At 34.3% G+C, this 22,146-nt stretch overlaps 1 protein-coding gene across 13 annotated transcripts in view; it reads left to right on the forward strand.

The window, feature by feature from the left end:
* Positions 1–22,146, forward strand: part of tacc (transforming acidic coiled-coil protein) — a 126,258-nt gene that overhangs the window by 32,786 nt on the left and 71,326 nt on the right. For 2 of the 13 annotated variants that reach the window (XM_085956901.1, XM_085956904.1), the window contains exon 1: positions 791–847. The exons of 9 other annotated variants lie outside the window; for them this stretch is intronic. In XM_085956901.1, coding sequence (XP_085813027.1) covers positions 806–847 — 42 coding nt within the window. In that variant the 5' untranslated portion in view covers positions 791–805. Of the gene's footprint in view, positions 1–790; positions 848–19,502; positions 19,713–22,146 lie in introns of those variants that run through there. 2 more of the 13 variants (XM_085956891.1, XM_085956897.1) reach the window with 1 other exon arrangement.

Raw genomic sequence — 22,146 nt, forward strand, 5'->3', positions numbered from 1 at the left:
GCTCTTTCATCTGGCAGTAGATACCTGTTGTCCGTTGCTCAGCTGGTCCGACCCATGCTTTGACAATCTCTGCCCTCCCTTTTCAGTGGCGTACACTGCAACTCTTTCGCATCAAATAAGAACCAATTCGTTCTGGAAGGAAAGAAAGGCGGTCCCCATTGAAGCGCGTGGGGCGGGCGTGCGCGAACACGCGTGCCTCGTCGTGCCTCATTCTTTGTCACTCGCGTGCGTCGCGCCGATCCGACCGCCCTTTGTTTCACCGAGTCACGATCACTTCCGGATCCCGTGCGATAAAATCTCATACTATACAAGTCCTGTGATCTGACCAATACATAAAGCTTCGAGTGTTTACAGTGGTGGAAGCGTCTGAACAGTGCATTGTATCTAGCCATCCGTCGCTTCATTTAATCTGTAAACATCAAAGTCGTCTGATGCAAGAGTTAATTGGTTTGCGATATTTTATCCGAAAAGCTCACTGAACTGTCCATGACTACAGGTGCAAAAGCTTTTGGTGGTCTATTACTGTTAGACATACAGCAGTTTTAAGTAGTTAATAAGCTTGAAAACTGTTTGTTCTATCTAAACTAAACCGATAATACCATTCAAATGATCGATAAAACCTTACATCAAATTTCAGTAAAGCTATCAAAATAGAAGAATTTAGTAAGTGAATAAATATGTGATCTGGAATACTTCTGTGTGTTTTTGATAATGCTCTTTGGAACCGCGTTCTAATTACAATATCGACATGGACCCGGAGAAATCATTGAAAAATATAGTCTTCTCAGGAAATCTGGTATGGAGCATGCAAGTCGCCAATGGTGATATTAAGAAAAATGGTTTGAAGGTGAGATAATGGCTCTTTCTTACTAAGTCCGTACCTGTATTATCATGTAACTTTAGATAATTTCCATAAGTAATTATTTTTTTGGACGAAGAGTTTAGACAAAATCAAGGTAGTATTGTCGAAAATAAATAATATTTTATTTTGAGTCAAAACCGATATTATTGCACCTATGAATTACGTGGGGTTATTAGCACAGTTTTGGGGTAAAATACTATTACAATTACATATTGCAGTTTTGTTAAAAAGTCTAGTAATTAAATAGTTATGAGTATTCAGTTTTGTCACACAGCATCTTTGCTCTTTATTTTTTGTCCAATTTGTGGCGTCAATATAAATCATTATTCTTACCTAACACTACAATTTAAGATGGCATCTTAGACCATAGATGCAGATGACATTCATATTCTTCTTTGAGCCCTTCGTGTGTACTTATGTCCGTAATACTGTCATGATCGTTGACCGACATTGTACAACTTTGAAACTAAATATATGCAAATATATCGATAAGGATATTAATTTAATGTTTTTATTTTCGCTATCAGATTAGTGCAATGTGCAGTCAAACACTTCAAGGTTCTTGTGACAAAAACTATTGTACCTATTAATTCTATTTCCGGATCATAACGGCACTTCGTCACGTTCATTATACCGTAAGCTTTTTAGTTTTGACAGTAGGTACGTGGTTTATTGTCTCGTTTTTATCCATTACAATACAATTACGTGATTACTGCCGAGGTACTTTATAATTCAGCTGTAAAGATTTTTTTTTAATAAAAACCAATTTGAATATAACAAATGAGGCTACTATTTGCAAACACGGCTCATTCCCAAAAACATAATTTGCGGCTAAATGCAATAAACCGTTTTACAGACTAATAAAAGACTAATTTGTTTGATTTATTAGTTATAGTGTAGTTTTTAATACATTTAAAATAGAAACTCATTCCATTTAATGTTAAAGAATCTATTCACATAATTATAATGTTTCTATCAAGCGGGGTTTGAAAGCAAAAGTTGGGTTGAGCCTTTTTTGCAACTTAAAAATTTGAACAATGATATACCTAGCCCTAAAATGTTAGTCACATGACCCAAAAGCTGAACTCCTATTGGCTAACGTGAAACTAAATGATTGTGGAATAAACCACCATAAATAATTAAGCCACATTTAAAGGTTTAGCGTTTTTTTTCTGTTTGATATTTTGTATGTTTAGAAAGCCGGGTTTGAGGCTACTGTCTAAAAATTCATTTAAAGTTTTACAAAATGTCATTAAAGGTTAACTTATCCACAATATTAAAGTGCGCCGTGTTTGCAAATAGTAGCCTCAAATAATGTATAATCTATTTTATTGACAGTCATTGATTTAAAACTTTAACAATTACTAGTACCTACCTACTTGTATTTTATTTCGATTTGATGAAGTTTTTATTTAGAATGTGGCGCAATTTTGAGGGAAAGTTTTTGGACTGAATTTTCATTGTCCCGTCATCACACATATTTTACCACGTTTTTATTAGCTCGTATTCTTGTTTGTCCGGTACAGATTTTTTTCTTGTGTATCCAGTACAAATTTTTTCTTGTTTGTCCAAGATTTGTATGGACGATTGAAGATTTTTAACTAACTTCCCGATTAGCTAGACATTTGAAACATTTAGAATATATCAGAACACGACGACAATGCATTCTTTTAATACTTTTGACCATCTTTAAGCAGAATTGAATTCATTTTCAGTTAATTCTGTTTTGTATGTTTCGGAAAAAAAAATCGTTAAAAGTAATATTTACTACACACTATTATTATTTGCTAAGGGGTCCTTGCAAAAAAAAATATTAATATATACGTGCGTTACTATGGAAATCAATATGAAATGTCAAAATGACATTTCAGTATTCTATAATATTATTTATTCAGTATTTCTATCTCAAGTACAAAAAAGTATTTATTAATACATAGAATTGTCAAGTTTATATGATTCAACATAACATTTAAAAACGTGGTATATAAAAAGTTCTTTTTATCTTGTAATTATTTTTAATTTTTTTGGCACCTAAACATTAAAAGATTCACCATCCTTGTTTTAGTTAGGTTTTAGCCGCTTCTAGATAACGTCTCCAATCACATCTGTCTACCGCAAACCTCCTTCCGATGCATTAGTCTTGATTATGCTGTATTTATTTTCACATAGTCCTCCTTTCTCTTTCAAGTCTATTAAAAGGGAGCCTTTTGGGTGCTCGGGGAGTCTTCTATCCTTCAGACATTGCCTACATAGAGGAGTCGCCCCACTTACAGGTGTGAGACAACAGGGGATCACTGGACAATGTGTGTAGTTCATAGCTGTTTTATGGAATCTTTGGAATATCTTCCTTTCACTAATATCTAGTTATTAGTCTTGATTATGCTGTATTTATTTTCACATAGTCCTCCTTTCTCTTTCAAGTCTATTAAAAAGGAGCCTTTTGGGTGCTCGGGGAGTCTTCTATCCTTCAGACATTGCCTACATAGAGGAGTCGCCCCACTTACAGGTGTGAGACAACAGGGGATCACTGGACAATGTGTGTAGTTCATAGCTGTTTTATGGAATCTTTGGAATATCTTCCTTTCACTAATATCTAGTTATTTTTTTGCAAGGTCCAACACTCCGTTCCATATTACGTCAATGTTTGATTGAGTTTTTTTGTATTATGTATATTATTATAAACAATTTTATTTACGCCTAATTTTAACACTTGAATTCATTTTATTTTAATGACTACCACAAACACAATATTTTATTTCCTCTATGTTGACTAATATGTACTTATATAAATATTTTTTTTACAATAAAAGCTTTTTCCACAAATGATAGCGATTTACAAATGATTGTATTACAATTTATACGCGCGTAGGTGCTTTCTATACATTTCACCGAACATGTGGCCGTTATAATAATATCTCTACGCACGAATATAAAAGTTCCCATTCCTCGCTAATTGAATTAAAAAGAAATTTCATGCTGCAGCGGTATCCATTTTTAGTTCGCCTCGTTGCTCTGTGGCCCTTCGTATCGCTAGAAAGTCAAAACCGACTATAGATATTTGAGATAACGTCGCATATGAACCACACAGAAATAAATACAAACATGTGCATCCGTCTATTTTTACTTTTGGATGGAGAATGTAAACGACTCGTTGCCAAGTTTGTGTTTTTAATGTCGAAGCGATTCTAAGTTTATTAGATTTAGACAGTTTCTTGTTAGTTGTTCATTAGCAATTTATATTCAGTTCGCGGTGTTCTTCCACTTGTCAGACTCGATTGAGTAGATTGCCAAAATCCATGGAAACCCTGTCGGTTTCTTCCTATTCGTGTACGCTGCTAATCATGACCAGTCTCCAATCTGACACCCTCTCAAAGGACTGAACTCGACCAGGATGGATTTGTTGGTACGCCTGTTGATATAGATTATAGTATAAGGGGTCTTGAGTATACGTCTTCTTCCGATTCCTCTCTTAGCGATGATTACAAATTGTTTTGACTATCAGCTTTATAGAATTAGCTGTTCGGAAGAAGTTTATTGTATTTCGACTGTACTTTATTAATTGAGCCTCGTCGTTCGCCTTTTGCCTGCACTGCGTGTATCTATCACATCTTGCCTTAAAAGGCAGGGTGATGCACTTTTGGATGCCTCACATTCGAAATCTCTATACTCGTTGGTAGAATACGTCATTGGGTCCCTGAGTTAGATATAAAAAATTGTAAAAACAATATGCATTTGGTAACAGAGGTTACTGACCCGCGACTGGATAAACATGTAGGTACAATTAATTTCCCAGCTACACATAGTGTCTGGATATCTGGATGTGTTGACAGAATACAACAACATGTAGTATGGTCATCGATGCAAATGTGCGATATGTAGTGATATTTATTGTAATGTAGCTATAATTCATGTTTCAATCACATTCAATGGTTTACGAAAGAATGTGTTTGATTTTAATAATTTGTATTAGCAAATCCAGATGTCCATGAGCACGGTCGTAGGTCAATGGATGTGTCAGACAGATTTTGTGAAGAATCTTAGAGTTTCATATTATAATATCGGTTAAGTGAGTACCGCCTGTACATTTTATAATATCGTTGTTCTAACATTGACACCTCGTATCTGACATTCAATATTTTCGATAGGGGGAATTGAAATTCTCATAAAAAATCACGTAATAAAGTTAAAACATGAACTAAATTACTTTTGCACTAAGCGTACTTTTGTTTTTATTTAATTTCATTTAATAGTTTTCGTTTAACATGTTTACTCTCCCCTGTCAAAAATATTGAATATCAGATGCGAGATGTCAATGTTAGATTATATCTATCTATCTATAAATGTTAACATTGAAAAGTTGCAACCTACTTATTTAGGAATGTACCTAAAGGTGTTGCTATCCAAAATTTCTAACGTTCGTCGTCCCGGGAATCCTACGATATTGCATTATTAATTAAATATTATAAGAAAAGCTGTCTTGCCCAGATTTCGAATGAGGCATTAGCTGTCAGAAGCCACTTCATAAAATAGCGCGCGAAAAGTAATTCTTCAGCCTTGGCGGCCTGTCTGTTGTACGCCCCCTCTACGCTAGGTACATCATAATATTATCGATTTGCCCCGGTGCCCTCGTCTTCCGCCCGTGTCAGCCTCTCTACGTTGTCGTAGGCCCCCTCGCTACGGCGCAGTCGCAGAACCTCCGCCTGATAAAAGTTCGTACAGTGTCAAATCCGCCACGAATTGCTGCCCAGTGCCAAATGTCACTTTGAAAACACCAAAACAAACAAAGAACGTAAATGCACGAATATCTTATTTTAACAGTAGTGTAATTCTTTCTTCGTTTTTTTTTTTAACAAGACAGTGTTAAGTGGAATCGAATATCAGTATTACTATTAAACCTCTTTATTCCTATGTACAGTATTAACAATTACGTTATTTTATTGTAGTGTGCGTTTTATTCTGATGTTACTGTTACAATATAAATTTGATTGTGATGTGTGTGGACAGTGTTGTGATCCGTGCTATATTATTATATAATACAGTTATCTGTACGTATTCTAATAGTGACAGTTAAATGCAAATGTATATAACATTGTAACAAAGTCCACGATATTATCCGATTAATAAGTTCGGTACCCCGTGCTATTGCCCGCTTTATTGCTCCGATAACATTGTCTCGTCGATTGTTTTGCCACTGCAAGAGAATTGTTATTGCTTGTGTGGGAACCCTAACGACAGTATTGTCGGATATTAGTTTCGGATCATCGATTGGATTTGTGTTGCGCTGACGACCAGTTTTCCGACGGAGTCGCTCGTCCTTTGATTTGTTTATTTTCCTAGCAAGGAACATGCATCCAGGAGGAACTTGGGAAAGTACCCTGCAGAAGCGATGGTATCCTTCATTGATATATTGTATTACTACATCATTTCATATCTTTTTTTTCTCATTTTAATTGGAATTTAGAGAACGTTATCATGTTATTTTGTATTAAAATAAGTATTATTAATATCCAATTAATTTATACATGACGTCTTGTTTTATTTTTATTAGATAAAAGTTTTTGAAAATCTTTGTTCGCGTGTATATAATATTCATATGAGTGTCTTCATACACTGTATACTAGCAAAGTGATTGATATTAATGGTTTGTTATTTAAGATTCTCGTACCTACTACTTGCTTAAACGTAATTGAATTATACGTTTACTGCACGTTATAAAGTACATCACATCATCTATCTATCTCATCAGAAATCTCTACAATGATGAATAATTATGGAGCTGGATAGAAGAGGAGCATAAATACAATTAGGGTGTTCTGGAGCAACAGTGGTATTAATGTAAACATGATAATTAATACACATTCCATTTTATAGAAAAACAATATTTATACCCCTCGTCTATCCAGCAGCCAGCTCCTCAATTATCATAAGTGAAATGTCACAGGCCAAGATGTTTAGCCCCCCCCCCTACCTATCGCTGGGGTTAAGGGCAGTGGGATCTGTAGAATAGTTGGTAGTGTTTCTCAAATGGTATTCCGCGGAACCCCACGGTTCCACGGGGTATAATGAAGAGTGTTTTTTGTATTTTTAAATAAATTCACTTGAAATATTGAGTGGTCGGCACTCACATTACGAAGCACTGATTGCGACCCCCTTCTGTTGTAATCAAGTAACATGGGACCTTTACCATATTGGATAAATAACCATTTGTATTAGTCAGGAAACATACTAAAAATAATTTCAACACTATATATTTAATTCTATACGTGAATATCGATCATCATAATATATGATATCAAATTGCATCATATAGCAACATAATATGTTAAAATATTAATATTATGCAAGTAAAATAGCGCCGCAGGCGACTTACCATTAGAGCAAATTTGTGGTGTGTGTTTATCTCACTTAACTGCTCGACCAGCAACACCGCCCCCCCCTTTGTTTGTTTGAAATTGATTTTTCTTGACTCTTCTAAAGTTCCTCAACCGCTTTCTTCATTGGTTCACCGACAGGATATTTACTGCTAAATGACGTGACAGGGCGTATTTAGTTGCAAAGTGTCTCTCCAAATTTGACTTATTGTTATGCGCCAATTTTTCCCACAAATAATACAGGTCGGTAGGCCATGTAAGTTTTGAATAAACGCGAAAGTCTCGGCTTTCAACTTTAAATTCATGGTTTTCGTCTTTCGTTTTTCTTGGCTTCTTCTTTGTAGCCATGTCAAATAGGGCAGAAGGCATTTGTGGCAGAGCCGCACTCAAGGGGCCAAAGAGCCACACGTGGCTCACGAGTCGCGGTTTGCCGACCACTGCCCTAGGGGCTTGTTTACTCTGGCTTAGCACTAATGATTAACATTAAGCCCGTGTAATCAAGCCTTAATTGGTAAATTGAATTAAGTAGGTACGTTGGTCAGATTTTCCGTAATGCAGATCGAGTGCACCTGTTGGGTTCAATTTATTTTTCACGTAGCTTCTCCACTGCGCCGTAAATCACAATCACATTTCATAGCAGAGGCGGATAAACTTCTACTCCATGTCGTGTATATAATTTACCTGTCAGTCTATTAACGGTTGGTTCACATCACTTGTGTTTCAAACGTTTCGACTAATTGACAAATTGCGTTTGAAATAATGATATTTACCACTATCTCATTGTCGTTTGCGACTGTCCTAGACTCATGTAAATGTTATTAGTTGAATTTAAAACCCAGTTAATCAATCCTATTTAAATGGCAAATTCCTCCGTAAATACATTGTATGTCTAAATCGCACGCTGCAGGTATACCCGATTTGCGTATCCATGCACTGAGCATATCGTTTAGACCTGTATCTCGGATAACTATCTGCGATTTGTGAAGCCTACGAAAGTTTGGTGATTTGGATTGAAACTACCGGTGCCCCTCTAGTGACTATATTTCTTGACAGTGTGCATTTGTTTCTGTAGATTGGGGTATTATTTTCTTTGCTGTTGTTTACACCCTGCCGCCATACAAGCGGATATATGTGATACAGTGTCAGAAAATATTGATACTTTCACTTGATACGGTACCACGATCGACATTGTTCCTATTTATTTCAATACGAAACTGATACAGAGTTCATTACTTTTTTCGATACAATACCGAGTGTCAATACTTTTTTTGTTTATGTTATATATTATGCCGTCCTTATAATATATACATATACACGTAGCCTTTTGCAACAAATAAAATTATGTGGAGTTTTCTCGATGTTTCGTAAAAGTTATTTCATATAAAAACAATATTATTGAATTCATTCTCTTATAGGCTTGGTATCTCTGCTAACTTCATGTCCTTGGTTTGTAGTTTTATTTCAGCTATACTTGTTTCCAGCTATGTTCTGTGTTCTTATTATTATTGTATTTTTCTGCCTTTTGTAAGGCTTTTTAACCTTCTTTTATTGAAACAGGTCATGCGTAATACATACATTCATTTTGACATTTCACAAGTAAGCCCGCCCAACACACTTGAAATGTGATATCAAACTCATTTCGTGTTGAAATCCCTCGAATTCATTACGACGGAACGAATTTATTGCGATTCTGTGGAAATTAAATCATTTATTGACTTTATTCTAAGACCTCGTTGAAGCCATACGTTATGACGTTCGATTTAGCAAAGTTTACTAGAACCTATACTGCACAAAATAAATGTTATCAGTGTTATCACTATTTAAAAGCTACAACATTTAAATCACCCATCATCTCAGCCACGCTTGATCCACTGCTGAATAAATGCCTTACCTCGCTATCTGTATTTTACAACGTTTTTCTTAGGTCGTATTCTTATTTGTCCGGTGGTTGTTTGTCCGGTAAAAATCTTGCAATCGATTTTTAACTAGCTTCCCGACTAGCTAGACATTTGAAACTTTTAGAATATATCGGAACACGATGCCAATGCATTTTTTTATTACTTTTAGCCATCTTTAAGTAGAATTGGATTCATTTTTAGTTAATTCTGTTTTGTATGAAAAGTTATTTTGATACCATTATTGGTTGCTAGGGGGTCCTAGCAACTAAATTATCAAATAATATATACGTGCGTTACTATGGAAATCAATATGAAATGACATTTCATTATTCCGTATTTCTATCAAGTACAAATTTTTTTGATCGTTTAAGCTAGTCAAGTCAAGTTTATATGATTCAACAGAAAATTTAAAAACGTTGTATATAAAAAGTTCTTTTAATCTTGTAATTATTAGTCCTTAATTTCACCATTATTGCGTACTTCCGCTAAAGATGATTATCAATAACTTAATGTGTTGTATTAGGCTGTGATGCATATTATCATATCCATCGCGTTTTTATGCTCCTTGACCCATTTATTTATTTTTCGATGCTTGCACGTTATACGCATCACGCATCTCTTAATATTTAACTGTTACTCTTGGTTTTTGAACCTCTTGAACGCAAGTTCCATACACAGAACAGGGTCCATGTTTTGAGCACATACGATAGTACTGGAAAGAACACACTGGTTAAAAAATCCGATGGATAGTGGTAGGTATGTGGACTATTTTAGTCAAAATGCACTCTATCCTAGCTCAGATCTTCGGACGATCTTGTGATAGATTTCTCCGTTTTATATTATGTATGTAGTATCTACACATAAATTATGTTGTCCAAGTATGCGTAATTTAGGATTTGTTTAGCGGAGTTCGATTTGCGAGGATAGTTCTCAAGTCCACATAGCACCAATATCAATGTAATATAATATGGTAGTAAGTAGTTGAACGATAGCCTTCGCCCTACTGCGTTATATAGGTAATGTATGTGCCTAGTTATCTCCTTTTATTAATATAATAAATTAAATAGGTACTATTAGCGACTTGTACATAAACACAATCCAGAGACAATATAGGGTAACTGCATTAGTCCCCGGACAGCTTCAGTATACGGACAGTTTTGTACAAATATAACGAAAATAAGCAAAGTATGAGAGTTTCATATGAAGGATGACTCACATATTGTGCCTGTATTGTTCCTTGACCAATAAAATTATATTTGTCACGCACAAATGAATTCATTCTATAGTATTACATTAGTAGTGGTGCACATGTTGACTCAACAAAAAAATATTCGATTTCTTAAAAAATAATTAGTGAACGAAGGATACAAAAAGTACGTTAAAACTATGATTATTTCATTTATTCGCTTCAAAGATGTTTCATATTATTCAGTAATATGTTTTTGTATATTATTCAATGATAAAAATAATGTATTTTGTTAAAGTTAGTTAAATATTTGGTGTCCGGCAACTAAAGTGCAAAATTTTATCTTTTTTTAGTTGTCGGACGCAGTGTCCGGGCACTGAATTTACAAGAGACATTGAGTATTTGTGTGTGTACAGTATCACATCGAGGCTTGCTTGGTTTCATACAAGTTAGAAAAGGACAAACATAGAATTGTAAATATTTTTAGTTTTCGGACACGATTTTATAATTTTGATCCTGCTGTCCGGCGACTAAAATTCAATATTGAATGACCGGACAAAGCTATTTTCTAATTAATTATTATGTATTTACACAATTATCTCCAATAGCTGGTACGAGTACGTCAAATGCAAGCACCAGTTCATCAAGTGTGAGCAATTTAACATTAAAATCTCATCTTTTTTACCCCAAACCTACTCAATTTGGGAGTAAAAATAGAATAATAAGACACTGTCAAAGCAACAAGCGCCATTTCTTCGGAAGCGTGGAGGAAGATCATAGAAGAAAAAGTGAAGGATGACAAAAGTACAGCAATTCATAAAAGATGAAAGGTCTTCCTTAGAAAAGAGAAGACAAATAAAAAAAAGGAAAGCGAAAAAGGCGATTTGCCAAAATTGTTCTGATGAATTAGAAAGTGATGTTGAGGATGGTTTATTAAAGTACATTGGCTGTGATGGATGTGTTCGTTGGTTTCACCGTAAATGCACGACAATGTCTATGTTATCTTATAGTGAAGCATCACTAAAAGATTTTGTATGTAATTTTTGTTTAAACTTAGACCTAAATTAATATGTTTATCACCCATATAATAGGTGTTTAGACATTAAGTCACATATCCAGGCTATTGGGTTGGGGGTATAGCACTGAAGCATTTTCTGTAAAACTACTGAAGAGTGCTTGATTCAAGCATGGATTTTTTACACTTAGTTCTCTTTTATATTTATGATTGAAAATAGCACTTGAAAACATTTATTTTTCGTCAGAGAAGGGATTAGGATTAGTATTGAAATTTATTTTAGTGTGTTTGGAAATATAATTATGGTGACTGAAGTGTTGAACCTTTTTAAAATTATCAATGGCAATAATTAAGTTGCCAGCAGTTCTCAAGTATGTTTTTTTTTTGTAAGCCTGATTTGCATATCGTCGATGCACATCAAATATGGTCTATGTGACGATTTTACGAAAATGAGCTAAATATACAGTTTTTTTTCTTTTTTTTTCTTTACCTTGTAAAATTTGAACCATGTGATAATAACAAAAATTAAGGGAGATAGAAAACAAACTATGTGCCAACATTCAAAACTTTGCATTTAAATATGAACCATGTGATCTTACTGCACATGCGTCATATTGATTACGTGGCTAGTACCGGGTTTATGGTCACATGGTCCGTATTTTACATCATGATTTCACTTGTACGTGTCCTAGTTGTTTTTGGAGTGTAAAACTATATAAACCACACCTAATATCACTGTTTTAGTACCTGTGATCATTTGGTTTATAAATTAGCGGTAAGTTATTACATTTTATTAAATAAATTTGATGTATTTTCATGTAAATATGCTGTGCGAATCAACTGGAGAGTGGATCCCACAAAGTGATATGGATATTTCTTTACCAATGGATTCTGATATTTCACTAGTTCAGAAAATTAAAAAAAGGAGAGTCTTGGGGAAAGGGTATGTCGGCTATAAAAAACATTGCGGAAAATATCAACAAAGCCAATCAAAGCAAGCAAAGTCTATGGGAATAAGATGTTCACACAAATTACCCAAGGTGGCATATAAAAATTCTTTAAGTTGTCAGAAAATAACAGAAGAGGATCGCCTGCACATATTTCACAATTTTTGGATGTTGAAAACTTGGTCAGAGAAAAAAGCATATTTCCTGGGCTTTGTAGCAACACGTGCTGTAAGAAAGCGTTGCAGTGAAAGTACAGCTATCACGAAGAAGAATCAAGAGCACGGTATATATCTTTTTACCAAGGACGGGGATAAACATAAAGTGTGCCGCAAAATGTTCATAAATACTTTGAGCATCACACAAAGCACCAACATAAGATGGAGTTATCAGCAACACATTATTATTAATGACGGCGAAAATGTTCCCCTCAACAATACAAATAAATGAGTGGCCAAGCAAACTGAAACTGTGGAGAATGTAAAAAAGTGGCTAAATCTTCTGCCAGTTGTTCCAAGTCATTATTCTCGGTCTCAAACAAAACGACTATATGTCGAATCGTCTTTTTTATCAACCCAAAACATGCTATCAGTCTTCAATATGTGGTGCACAGAGAACAATGTGCTAACTGTGAACAAAAACTTTTCCAGCAACGTTTTAAAGGCTAAAAAAGTTTCTATTCACCATCCACGCAAAGGTCAATGTGATATTTGTGTAGGATTTAAATGTGAAACTCTTGGGAAAGAAATTTACGACCAACACATAACATGAAAGGAGCAAGCTAAAAATGCCAAGGACACTGCTAAAGAATCTACCAGCGAGACTACATTAGTTTTACCAATGGACTGGCGGAGTGTGATGTTCATAACACGAAAGGAGCAAGCTAAAAAGGCCAAGAATACTGCCAAAAAATCTACCAGCGAGACTACATTAGTTTTAATAATGGACTTGCGGAGTGTGATGTTCATAACACGAAAGGAGCAAGCTTAAAAGGCCAAGAACACTGCCAAAGAATCTACCAGCGAGACTACATTAGTTTTAATAATGGACTTGCGGAGTGTGATGTTCATAACACGAAAAGAGCAAGCTTAAAAGGCCAAGAACACTGCCAAAGAATCTACCAGCGAGACTACATTAGTTTTAACAATGGACTTGCGGAGTGTGATGTTATGCACTAAATTGCTGGCATCTGCTGTTTACTACAAACAGAAACTACAACTACATAATTTCATCTTATATGTCCTAAATAATGCGGACGTGACTCCCTACGTGTGGCACGAAACAGGTGGAGGTGTGACCTCTAACGAGTTCACAAGTTATATTATCAACTATTTAGGGACCAAGCCACGTAACTATAATAAGATCATCCTAATTTCTAATGGTTGTAATTACCAAAATCGGAATCGAATACTGGCAAGAGCTTTAAGTGACTACTCAAAAATGACATAAGTCACTGTAGAACAGATATTTTTGACCATACTATGATGGAAGCCGATAATGTCCATTCTGTGCTGGAGCATTACTTCAAGCCCCCAATATATTATCCAAGTGATTATTTATCACGCATGCAAATGGCTCGACCCAAACAGCTGTATAATATTAAAAATGTTCATTTTAATTACTTTTTAATTTACGAAACTTTAAATACGAATTTAACTTCTTTAAGACCAGGAAAGAAAGTAGGGGATCCTGTTGTCACAGATTTGAGGGCTCTGGAATATGGCAAGAGTTGCTTCAACGCCGCAAGACTGGCTATGTTCTCCCATTGCCACTGTATAACAGACCCCTTGCCTTGCCTGACTCCAAATTTAGGCATTTGCAAGAATTAAAACTTGTGATAGACAAAGTTCATCACCCTTTTTATGATTCCCTAATGTCCATGTAGGAATTGGAGCAAAAACGTTAATTTAGTTTTTGTGTGTTGTGAATTATGTTCAAATTAATAATGTCAATGTTGTATAAAAACACTTCGTTTTGTTGGTCTTATTTATAGTTATTATTTTGTTTGATGTAGTATGTACGATTTGAAATAAAAATAACATTAAAATGAAGTTGTGTTTATTTTTTCAATAAAGAATGATTAATATTCATGCTTTCAATATTGTTAAAGAATAACAATTTATTCTTAAAGAAAGAGGGAAAATTTAAATGAAGGCCTCGACTTTGAGTTGAAGGTTACGGGTTTGATTCCCGCTACACCGCCAACATGTTTTACATGGATGTTTTTACTGTGTAAATATGGGTGCTGGTGCTGTAAGCCTGGGTGTTGTGATGACCCAATAATAAGTGTTAAACTTCATGGGAAGATGGAAAAAACATTATCAGTCGAAGTCAAATAAATGTTTGCCAAAACAGAAAATTAATTAATTATTTTGTAATAAAAAATTCATATCCTCTGCATATCACTACACAATTCCATTGCATAGTATATCCATAACATTCACATAAATTTTGTGATAATAGAATCTCATATTTTAATTCTGTTAACTAGACACTAGACTAGTGCCTAGTTATCAAATTTGAATAATTTTGAATGATATATTTTGATAGCTAGTATTAAAAATGGTTCATGTGACGAAAACTGTGCATAGAATATGAACCATGTGCAAAAAACGCAGTAAAATGCCATTTTCTTGTTCAAAATAGTAAATATTTGCAATAAAATGTATTCTCACATTGAATAAATATTTTTTCCCTAATTTGTCCATTAATAGAAGTGTTATTTTCCATTCCGTTTTTTTTTTAAACAGTTTTTATCGATTTTCTTAGAATGTACTCAGAGTCACATAGACCATATTTGATGTGCATCGACGATATTATAGAACACAAACAAAAGTTACACAGTTTGAGATTTTTTGGATGTAATAAAAATTAATTTCAAAATTTGGTCAACTTACTTGAGATGTTTATTAGTTTTACCATTTGATTTATGAAGTTCAGTTTTTTATTTCATTTTGCTTTGCTCAATTTGCACTCAAAATTACTTCGACAGAACTATATGAAAGAAACACATTGAATAAATAAAAATATGTTTTTTTTTCAAGTTAGCAGTTGCTTGAGTGCTCATTGTGAACTATTTCTGCTTTTATTGCATCACTGTATTAACTAAAATTGTTTAAACGTGAAAAAATATTTTTTTAACACCAAAACTTGTCTTATTTTCTATACGAAATAATCTGTCCGACCACTAAAAATAGTACGTCCGGAAACTAAGATTGTGTGTCCGGAGACTAAAAAAACAAACCATTTTTCTTAACATGAGAAATATGATAGTAATTTACCTAAATATAGATTTTTAAAATATTTATAAACCAAAAGAATATATATGTAAACATTTATAAATCATAACATATTTTGTTTTCTTCTAAAAATGGAAAAGATAATCGAAAATAAGGTGAGAAAATAGTTAACTGTCCGGATACCAGTGCATTTACCCTATCTACATACATTTTACACTATGACATTCAAAATTGCATGTTTTTCTTTATTAGAAAAAACAAATATTGACTAAAACGTTTTATTGACTTTTCTTTGTCTGTTCATGTCATGCGTGCCATGGGTAGTTTCATTAAAGTCATATCTTTTTATTCGTAGATGCTTTGAATAGCGCGTTGTCATCATGCCATGTCACAGATTCAAAACGCCGTCTCGTGAGCTTTTTACTAAGCTTGAGCTTTTCGACACACACGACACGCACCCTTCTTATTTTGATAATTTATTCACGATTACAATAATATACCACTATTGTTAGTATATATGCGGGTAACAAACTGATGTTTATACTTATATTATAAATAAGTTGTACCTAATTTATTTTTATACAATTGCGATGGATGCTAGAACCCTGATGTAAAAGAACCAATTAAATATAGGTACTATTACCAATCGAAGGTTAGTAAGCAGTACCCAGCAATTTATGTTTACTAAATAAATCATACATACCAGGACATGTTACACTATTTTGTATTTTTTACACACGTTGACGATAATACGTCTTATTGCGATCATTGACATCATTGTGGTAAAAGGTTGATACAATAATACCAATATATTATATTTATTGTAGTTATTAAGTTATATTAGTTGCGGGGTGTTCCTAATCCTTTTAAGAGTTATAAGAAAACTGTTAATGGATGTTTCGTTGTCTGTATGCCATATTAGGTCAACCCGACACCAGGGAACACCCTGGCGAAGAATTCCCTGTCTTTGTAACAAATGACACTGAGAAGTCACGGATGTATTTTATCGCCAATGTTTACCCTCTGCCGGTTCATTTTAGTAACTTTCCTATTATTTATTTAATTAATTGTAATCGTGGATCATGAATTTCCCATTACTCAATGTATATAATTTATCACTGTTTCGTTCTTTTTCAATACGTATTTTTACAGACTATGTAGACACATTTCTGAGACTATTTTACATATTTTATGCGCATGTGAATGGTTGATGACTGACATAGTCTGGATTGCACTGGTTTATTATAGGATGGCCCAGCTATCAAATGCGGGGGCTGTAGATTTGTTGGCATGGCGATTGCGTTAATTCGCAACATTCAGATGGTATAACATAATTATATCTTTCGTTTACAAACGAGCCATTTAAACTTTCAGTTAGAATATCTTGAATGGCCTAAAATTCACATATTTCAACAAAATGACTATAAATAAACCAGTAGCGAAGGGTGGAGGTAGGCTGTTAAGATCCGCCATAAATAGTGCATATTATTAAACTTTGTTAGTTATATGTATTTGTTTTTATTGAACTAAGACTACAATTGACAAATGGTATTGGTTAGTTTTTAAAAATCAATTAAACCCTGCCTAAACCAAACCATAATATTTTTGGTATACTTTGGGCGATAAGACAAAATTGTGCACACTTTCATTCAATCAAGTTATGAATGATTTAATTACATAATTTTAGATATTTTATAGATGGACGAGTATTTTTTGACTATTATTTATTATGGCTTGGTTTCGCAATGTTTAATTGAATTTTAGAAACTACCCAACACCGTCTGTAAATGGTAGTATTATTTCAATGGAAACAAATACGTGTGACAAAGTTAAGTTTGCACTATTTATGGTTCATCTTAACAGCCTACCTCCACCCTTCGCCACTGCTATAAACGCATGTCTATTGATTCAGCGTAGTGTGTCCAGAAAGCTGTGGTGTTCGGCTCTATACAAACAATACACTGAAAATTAAGTTTAGAAAACCGCCACCATGGTTGATACGAATTTATTATTGTCATACAGCGATTTGAAATTAGGTACAAGAATTCGAACCAATATTGCAGAAAATACATTAATTATTTTGACTGACCATTTCTTACCGGTCATAATATTTTGTGAATGGGGAACATGTGCTCGAATCTGAATCGCTTTCTTTTGTAGCTGACATCCGTACGGCAATATTGCCGTGTATTATTCGTCGATCACGAACCTGTAGTCTTGTGTTGGCAGGCCTTTCAAAACGGCACTACTTATTATAAATGTTATAGTATTCACTTGATTGTGAGATATATTTTTCTTTGTTATAACTGTTACGGTTTTGATTAGACTACAGAATGATAAATTTCGACTTTGGTGAATTCATTTATTAGTTCAATGTGTAGGTATATTTCCTACTGTACGAAAATATCTGCGATGTTTTCTATTTTTGTTTATTTAAACACTTGAGTTTTTATACGTCATTAGTCTATTAGCTTGTCGTAAAATACGATGACCTCACTAGGGGTTTTCATTGTGAATTTTTTTACAGTTTTACTTTTAAATGCAGATTGTTAAACAATGCGTATATATATAGTAAAGTTGTGTATAAAGAGACAAATTTAATATCTATAGAGTTGTATTTATTTTATTATCGGGGTCGATCCACTGCCCGATGAAGGTCCTCCCTTAGCTCCTTTCACTCTTCCTCCCGTCACTCGTTTTTGACTGTTGCGGACTTCCGCTGAAACTGACGAGTTCGTCAATCCAGCGAGTTATAGAGCGGTCCGTGGCTATTTAGTACCTACCCCTTAGCTATAGTGCCCATAGAACGCGTCGAGCGGGCGAAGTCCGCGTATGAAGCGTTTATTCATAACCATAATCACACGTCTCGTGCCGCGCATTACCCTTCACCTATGTAATAAGCGGTCCAAGCAGCACAAAATAATTATTATTACAGCGCCTCTCATAACAAAGCAATAAAAATATTATATTATTTCGGGGCTTGTAATTAATATTTACGACGACATTATTCAACCAGCGATAAACTGGACACGCAATAAAATTAAACAATGATTCTCTGTTATTAAATAATTGCTTTTCGCCCGTCGATCGACGACGCCTCGAGCAGCGTGATTTTGGTAGCCGTGTTCAATGAATGGACTTCTTTGTATTTTCATTAAATCGTATCGCCGAGAAGCGAAAAACGGTGACTCATGCGGCAGGCGGGACACAGGGCATCGTCAAGTCCAGTGTGCGCTGGCGTATTTGATTACGTTGTATTTTCGATGATTTACGCGCCACTTGTAGAAATTTTGCGCGAGCGCCGCACTCGCTGCGTCAATGGGTTTTATGCCTTAGGTACCACTCACTGCGTGACTGCATTAAATTTGTTCAACGGTTATCAGTTTGACGACATCTTATCACATCGCGTAATATTGTCTGCTTTCTTATACATTGGTTGGTTTCTTGCAGTTTATTAACTTTATTCGAAATATATGTAGGTATATCTATATACCCAAGTAGGTATAATATATCGCTGAGTCGAGGTCTTGGAGATGTTTCCTCAAAATTCTTTCGACCGATCGGGTGATTATGATTCCTTCAAACGAATTTGAAAAAACTTTTATCTTTTGCATAGCATCAAACTATAAACTTACCGTAAGGTCACCCACATTATAATAGGACAAAAATACATCATTATTCAAGGAATAGCTTTTAATGAGACTCCCGAAGGCCGACGATTTTAAAATAATAACACATTATATTTTTTTAAATAAAGGCGTTTTAAAATGTCAATAATCATCGTTTATATAATTAAAATAACAATATAAAAAACACGTTTTTATTCAGCCCCTGAAAGTTGAAGAGCCGCCCGCGCGGTCAGCTGATCCCACCATCACAATATCGCCGGCGAACGCTTCTCTGTCTCTCGGGCTAGTGTGGCCGACGTTTCGCACTAGTTTTTCACCCACACGTGAGTGAGGCTGCCAACTACATCTCCATACCAAACTCTCGATACTTACGATACAAAGTGATAGAAGATAACGAAGTTTACTTGCTGCATGGCAATTAAACCGAACGGATTACGGCGCTTTGCCTTCTGTTTACTCGAATGCTGATTGTTAATCATTGACAATGGATTTCTTATCAAGACTCCTGAGGAAAAGCCCCGCCAAAGATATGTTCGCTAGTATCGTGGGTCAAGAAACTGATCACGGGGTACGGATTCTGTATTATTGTTTACTCATATCTAAACGTTTGTTTTATTCAGTGATTAGTGATTGTTTTTTTTTGTATGTGTTTAAATTCATTACTGTATTCAATATCATTTATTTCAATGATAAATTATCGCAGTACCTATCGGTGTGTGTAAAAATATTGCGGTTTAGGATATAACTTGACCGCATTAGTTAAGGATTGCAGTTAAAATAACGAACTAGTTATTGTCGCAGTATTCATTATTTCAACTGGGTGAAGTGTGTGCAATCAATCGTTGATTTAGGTATTCGAATTATGAATATTGTGAAACTAGTGTGTTTATTTTAGGGGTACAATCCTGGGTGGTGTCGTCTTATTGATTTAATAATATACCTTTCTATTATACATACTTGACCATTTTGTAGTAAACGGTGCGTATTTTTTTTCGGTGCAATGTTTATTTTCTGTTGATCTCTGATCGGCTCGGTCTCAGCTGGGCTTGACAAACGTCCCAAATATTTGGCGGACAGTCATCACGGCTTTTGCCAATTGTCAAAAGGTATGTCGCATTTCACGACAAACGAAATGGGTCTTGGCTTCCGATTAAGCATCGAGAAAATTACACGTTTTCTCCATACAAAAATTTACATTAATTTAAATTTATATTGCCTTTTTAACTGCAAATAGAAAGACCTTCGACATACGTAACATAAAACTGCCTCAGATATATAGTACGTTATATTATAACCCACTAGAAAAAATCTCTTTTCGAACCGGTTAGTAATTAGGGCAATTAACGATACCTTAATTTAAAACATAAAAACCAATAGTCAAAAATAACGCAATTTGATAAGCATTTCATGTATGAACTACTACGAATGTCGTAATTAAGTAGGATGCCCGTAGCTTAATTGGATAAAGCACATTGGTGCGATTCCAGTGGTTATACAGGTTCAAAACCCATTGGGTTTCGTATTTTTTTTTTCAATAAAAGATTTATTCTAGTGGATATAATATATCAAAAGTGTTTTCAAGTTATGTATGTTGAATATATAGAATGTTACATTCTCAAATCTTGTGAATTATAGAATTATTCGTTGAATAAAAGAAATGGTATATAAAACCTTCGGCTCTCTTACAGTAAAAATAACTGCATTGAAGCATTGAATCTTATAATATAACAAAGCCAAGTATTGGCAGTTTTTGTATTACCTATTACCTGTTCGGTGGTTGCATTCTTAGAAATAATAAAAAAAATCTGCAGAATTAATGACATTCCAATGAATTCTTTGAAATTTATAAATATACACTGATTCCGACAAGTTATCTAAATACCTGCGTTTAGGTTCTGTATACAGGTTTTTTGAATGCTTAATTTAAGTATTTTAAAGGATTGAATAACAACGAATTTCTTGTACATGTCGTGTGAAAAAGTGGTTTGAAGGTTTTTCGTATTTTTGTTTATTAGTTGTCTCTTCTTGGTTGGTTAGTAAGTTACCCACGCGTTGCATTGTGAATTATTAGTTATGTAGAAAACTTCAATGTGCATTAGCATACTAAATCAGTTAACTACTATGTTAATATTTGTAAGTGATCTTTGGTAGGCAGATAGGTATGGAAATTAGTTTTCACATTTTCTGCTCCGATATTCACCGATACCTCGGGTATTGCATTTATTAAATTTCGCAGACACTTCCTCACGTCAATAAAATATCGACAGCGAAGTTATTAACTCGAGCGTATGGATACAATTTTATTACAGTTCATTATACCTATGGGAGAATATTAAATTTTATCCACTGATGGGTATCATCTTCCGAGTTCGTCGTAATGATTGGCCACTGTAATGGATTCTCGTTCTGTTAACATGCTTCGCCAGGTTTGCGGTATTGAGTATTTGTGCTGGAATCGATTTACATTCTCTCAATGTTTATTGCCACTAACTTGTTTTGGAATAATCCGCGTTAAAAACATTTTTTTTTAATTTGCCTTAATCATAGCCAAATATCATGTAACAGTTTTAATTTTATTCATAATAGATATATACCTATTTAATTTTTTTTTACAATGTTCGATCCTAAGAAGATCATATGGGTCTCTACAGAGTGGAGGTTTGTATTAACAGATTTTTGTGTTACCCACATGCTCAACGTATTAGGTTCATCATCTGACTCCAAAAACATTGGAAACAATAATTCGTCACTGTAAAGTCCAAGTAGCGTAACCCTCACTTTTCACCAAAGTGACATTTTGATGATAATTGAATTATTGCATACTCTTACACGAACTGGTCAAGTATCATAAATTCTTATAATTCTAAATAATTCAAAACTATTTTTTAAGCCATTTGTAACTTGACAGAAAATATTCCAGCCAAATGCTCTCTAAACGTAAACCACAGTGTACGTACAGAGTAAGTCACTCAATATGTAATAAAATAATAAATAAATATTAT

This window comes from Rhyacophila brunnea, unplaced genomic scaffold (assembly GCF_057557595.1).
Source record: "Rhyacophila brunnea isolate RB1 unplaced genomic scaffold, BYU_Rbru_1.0 scaffold_6, whole genome shotgun sequence".
NCBI classification, from domain to species: domain Eukaryota; kingdom Metazoa; phylum Arthropoda; class Insecta; order Trichoptera; family Rhyacophilidae; genus Rhyacophila; species Rhyacophila brunnea.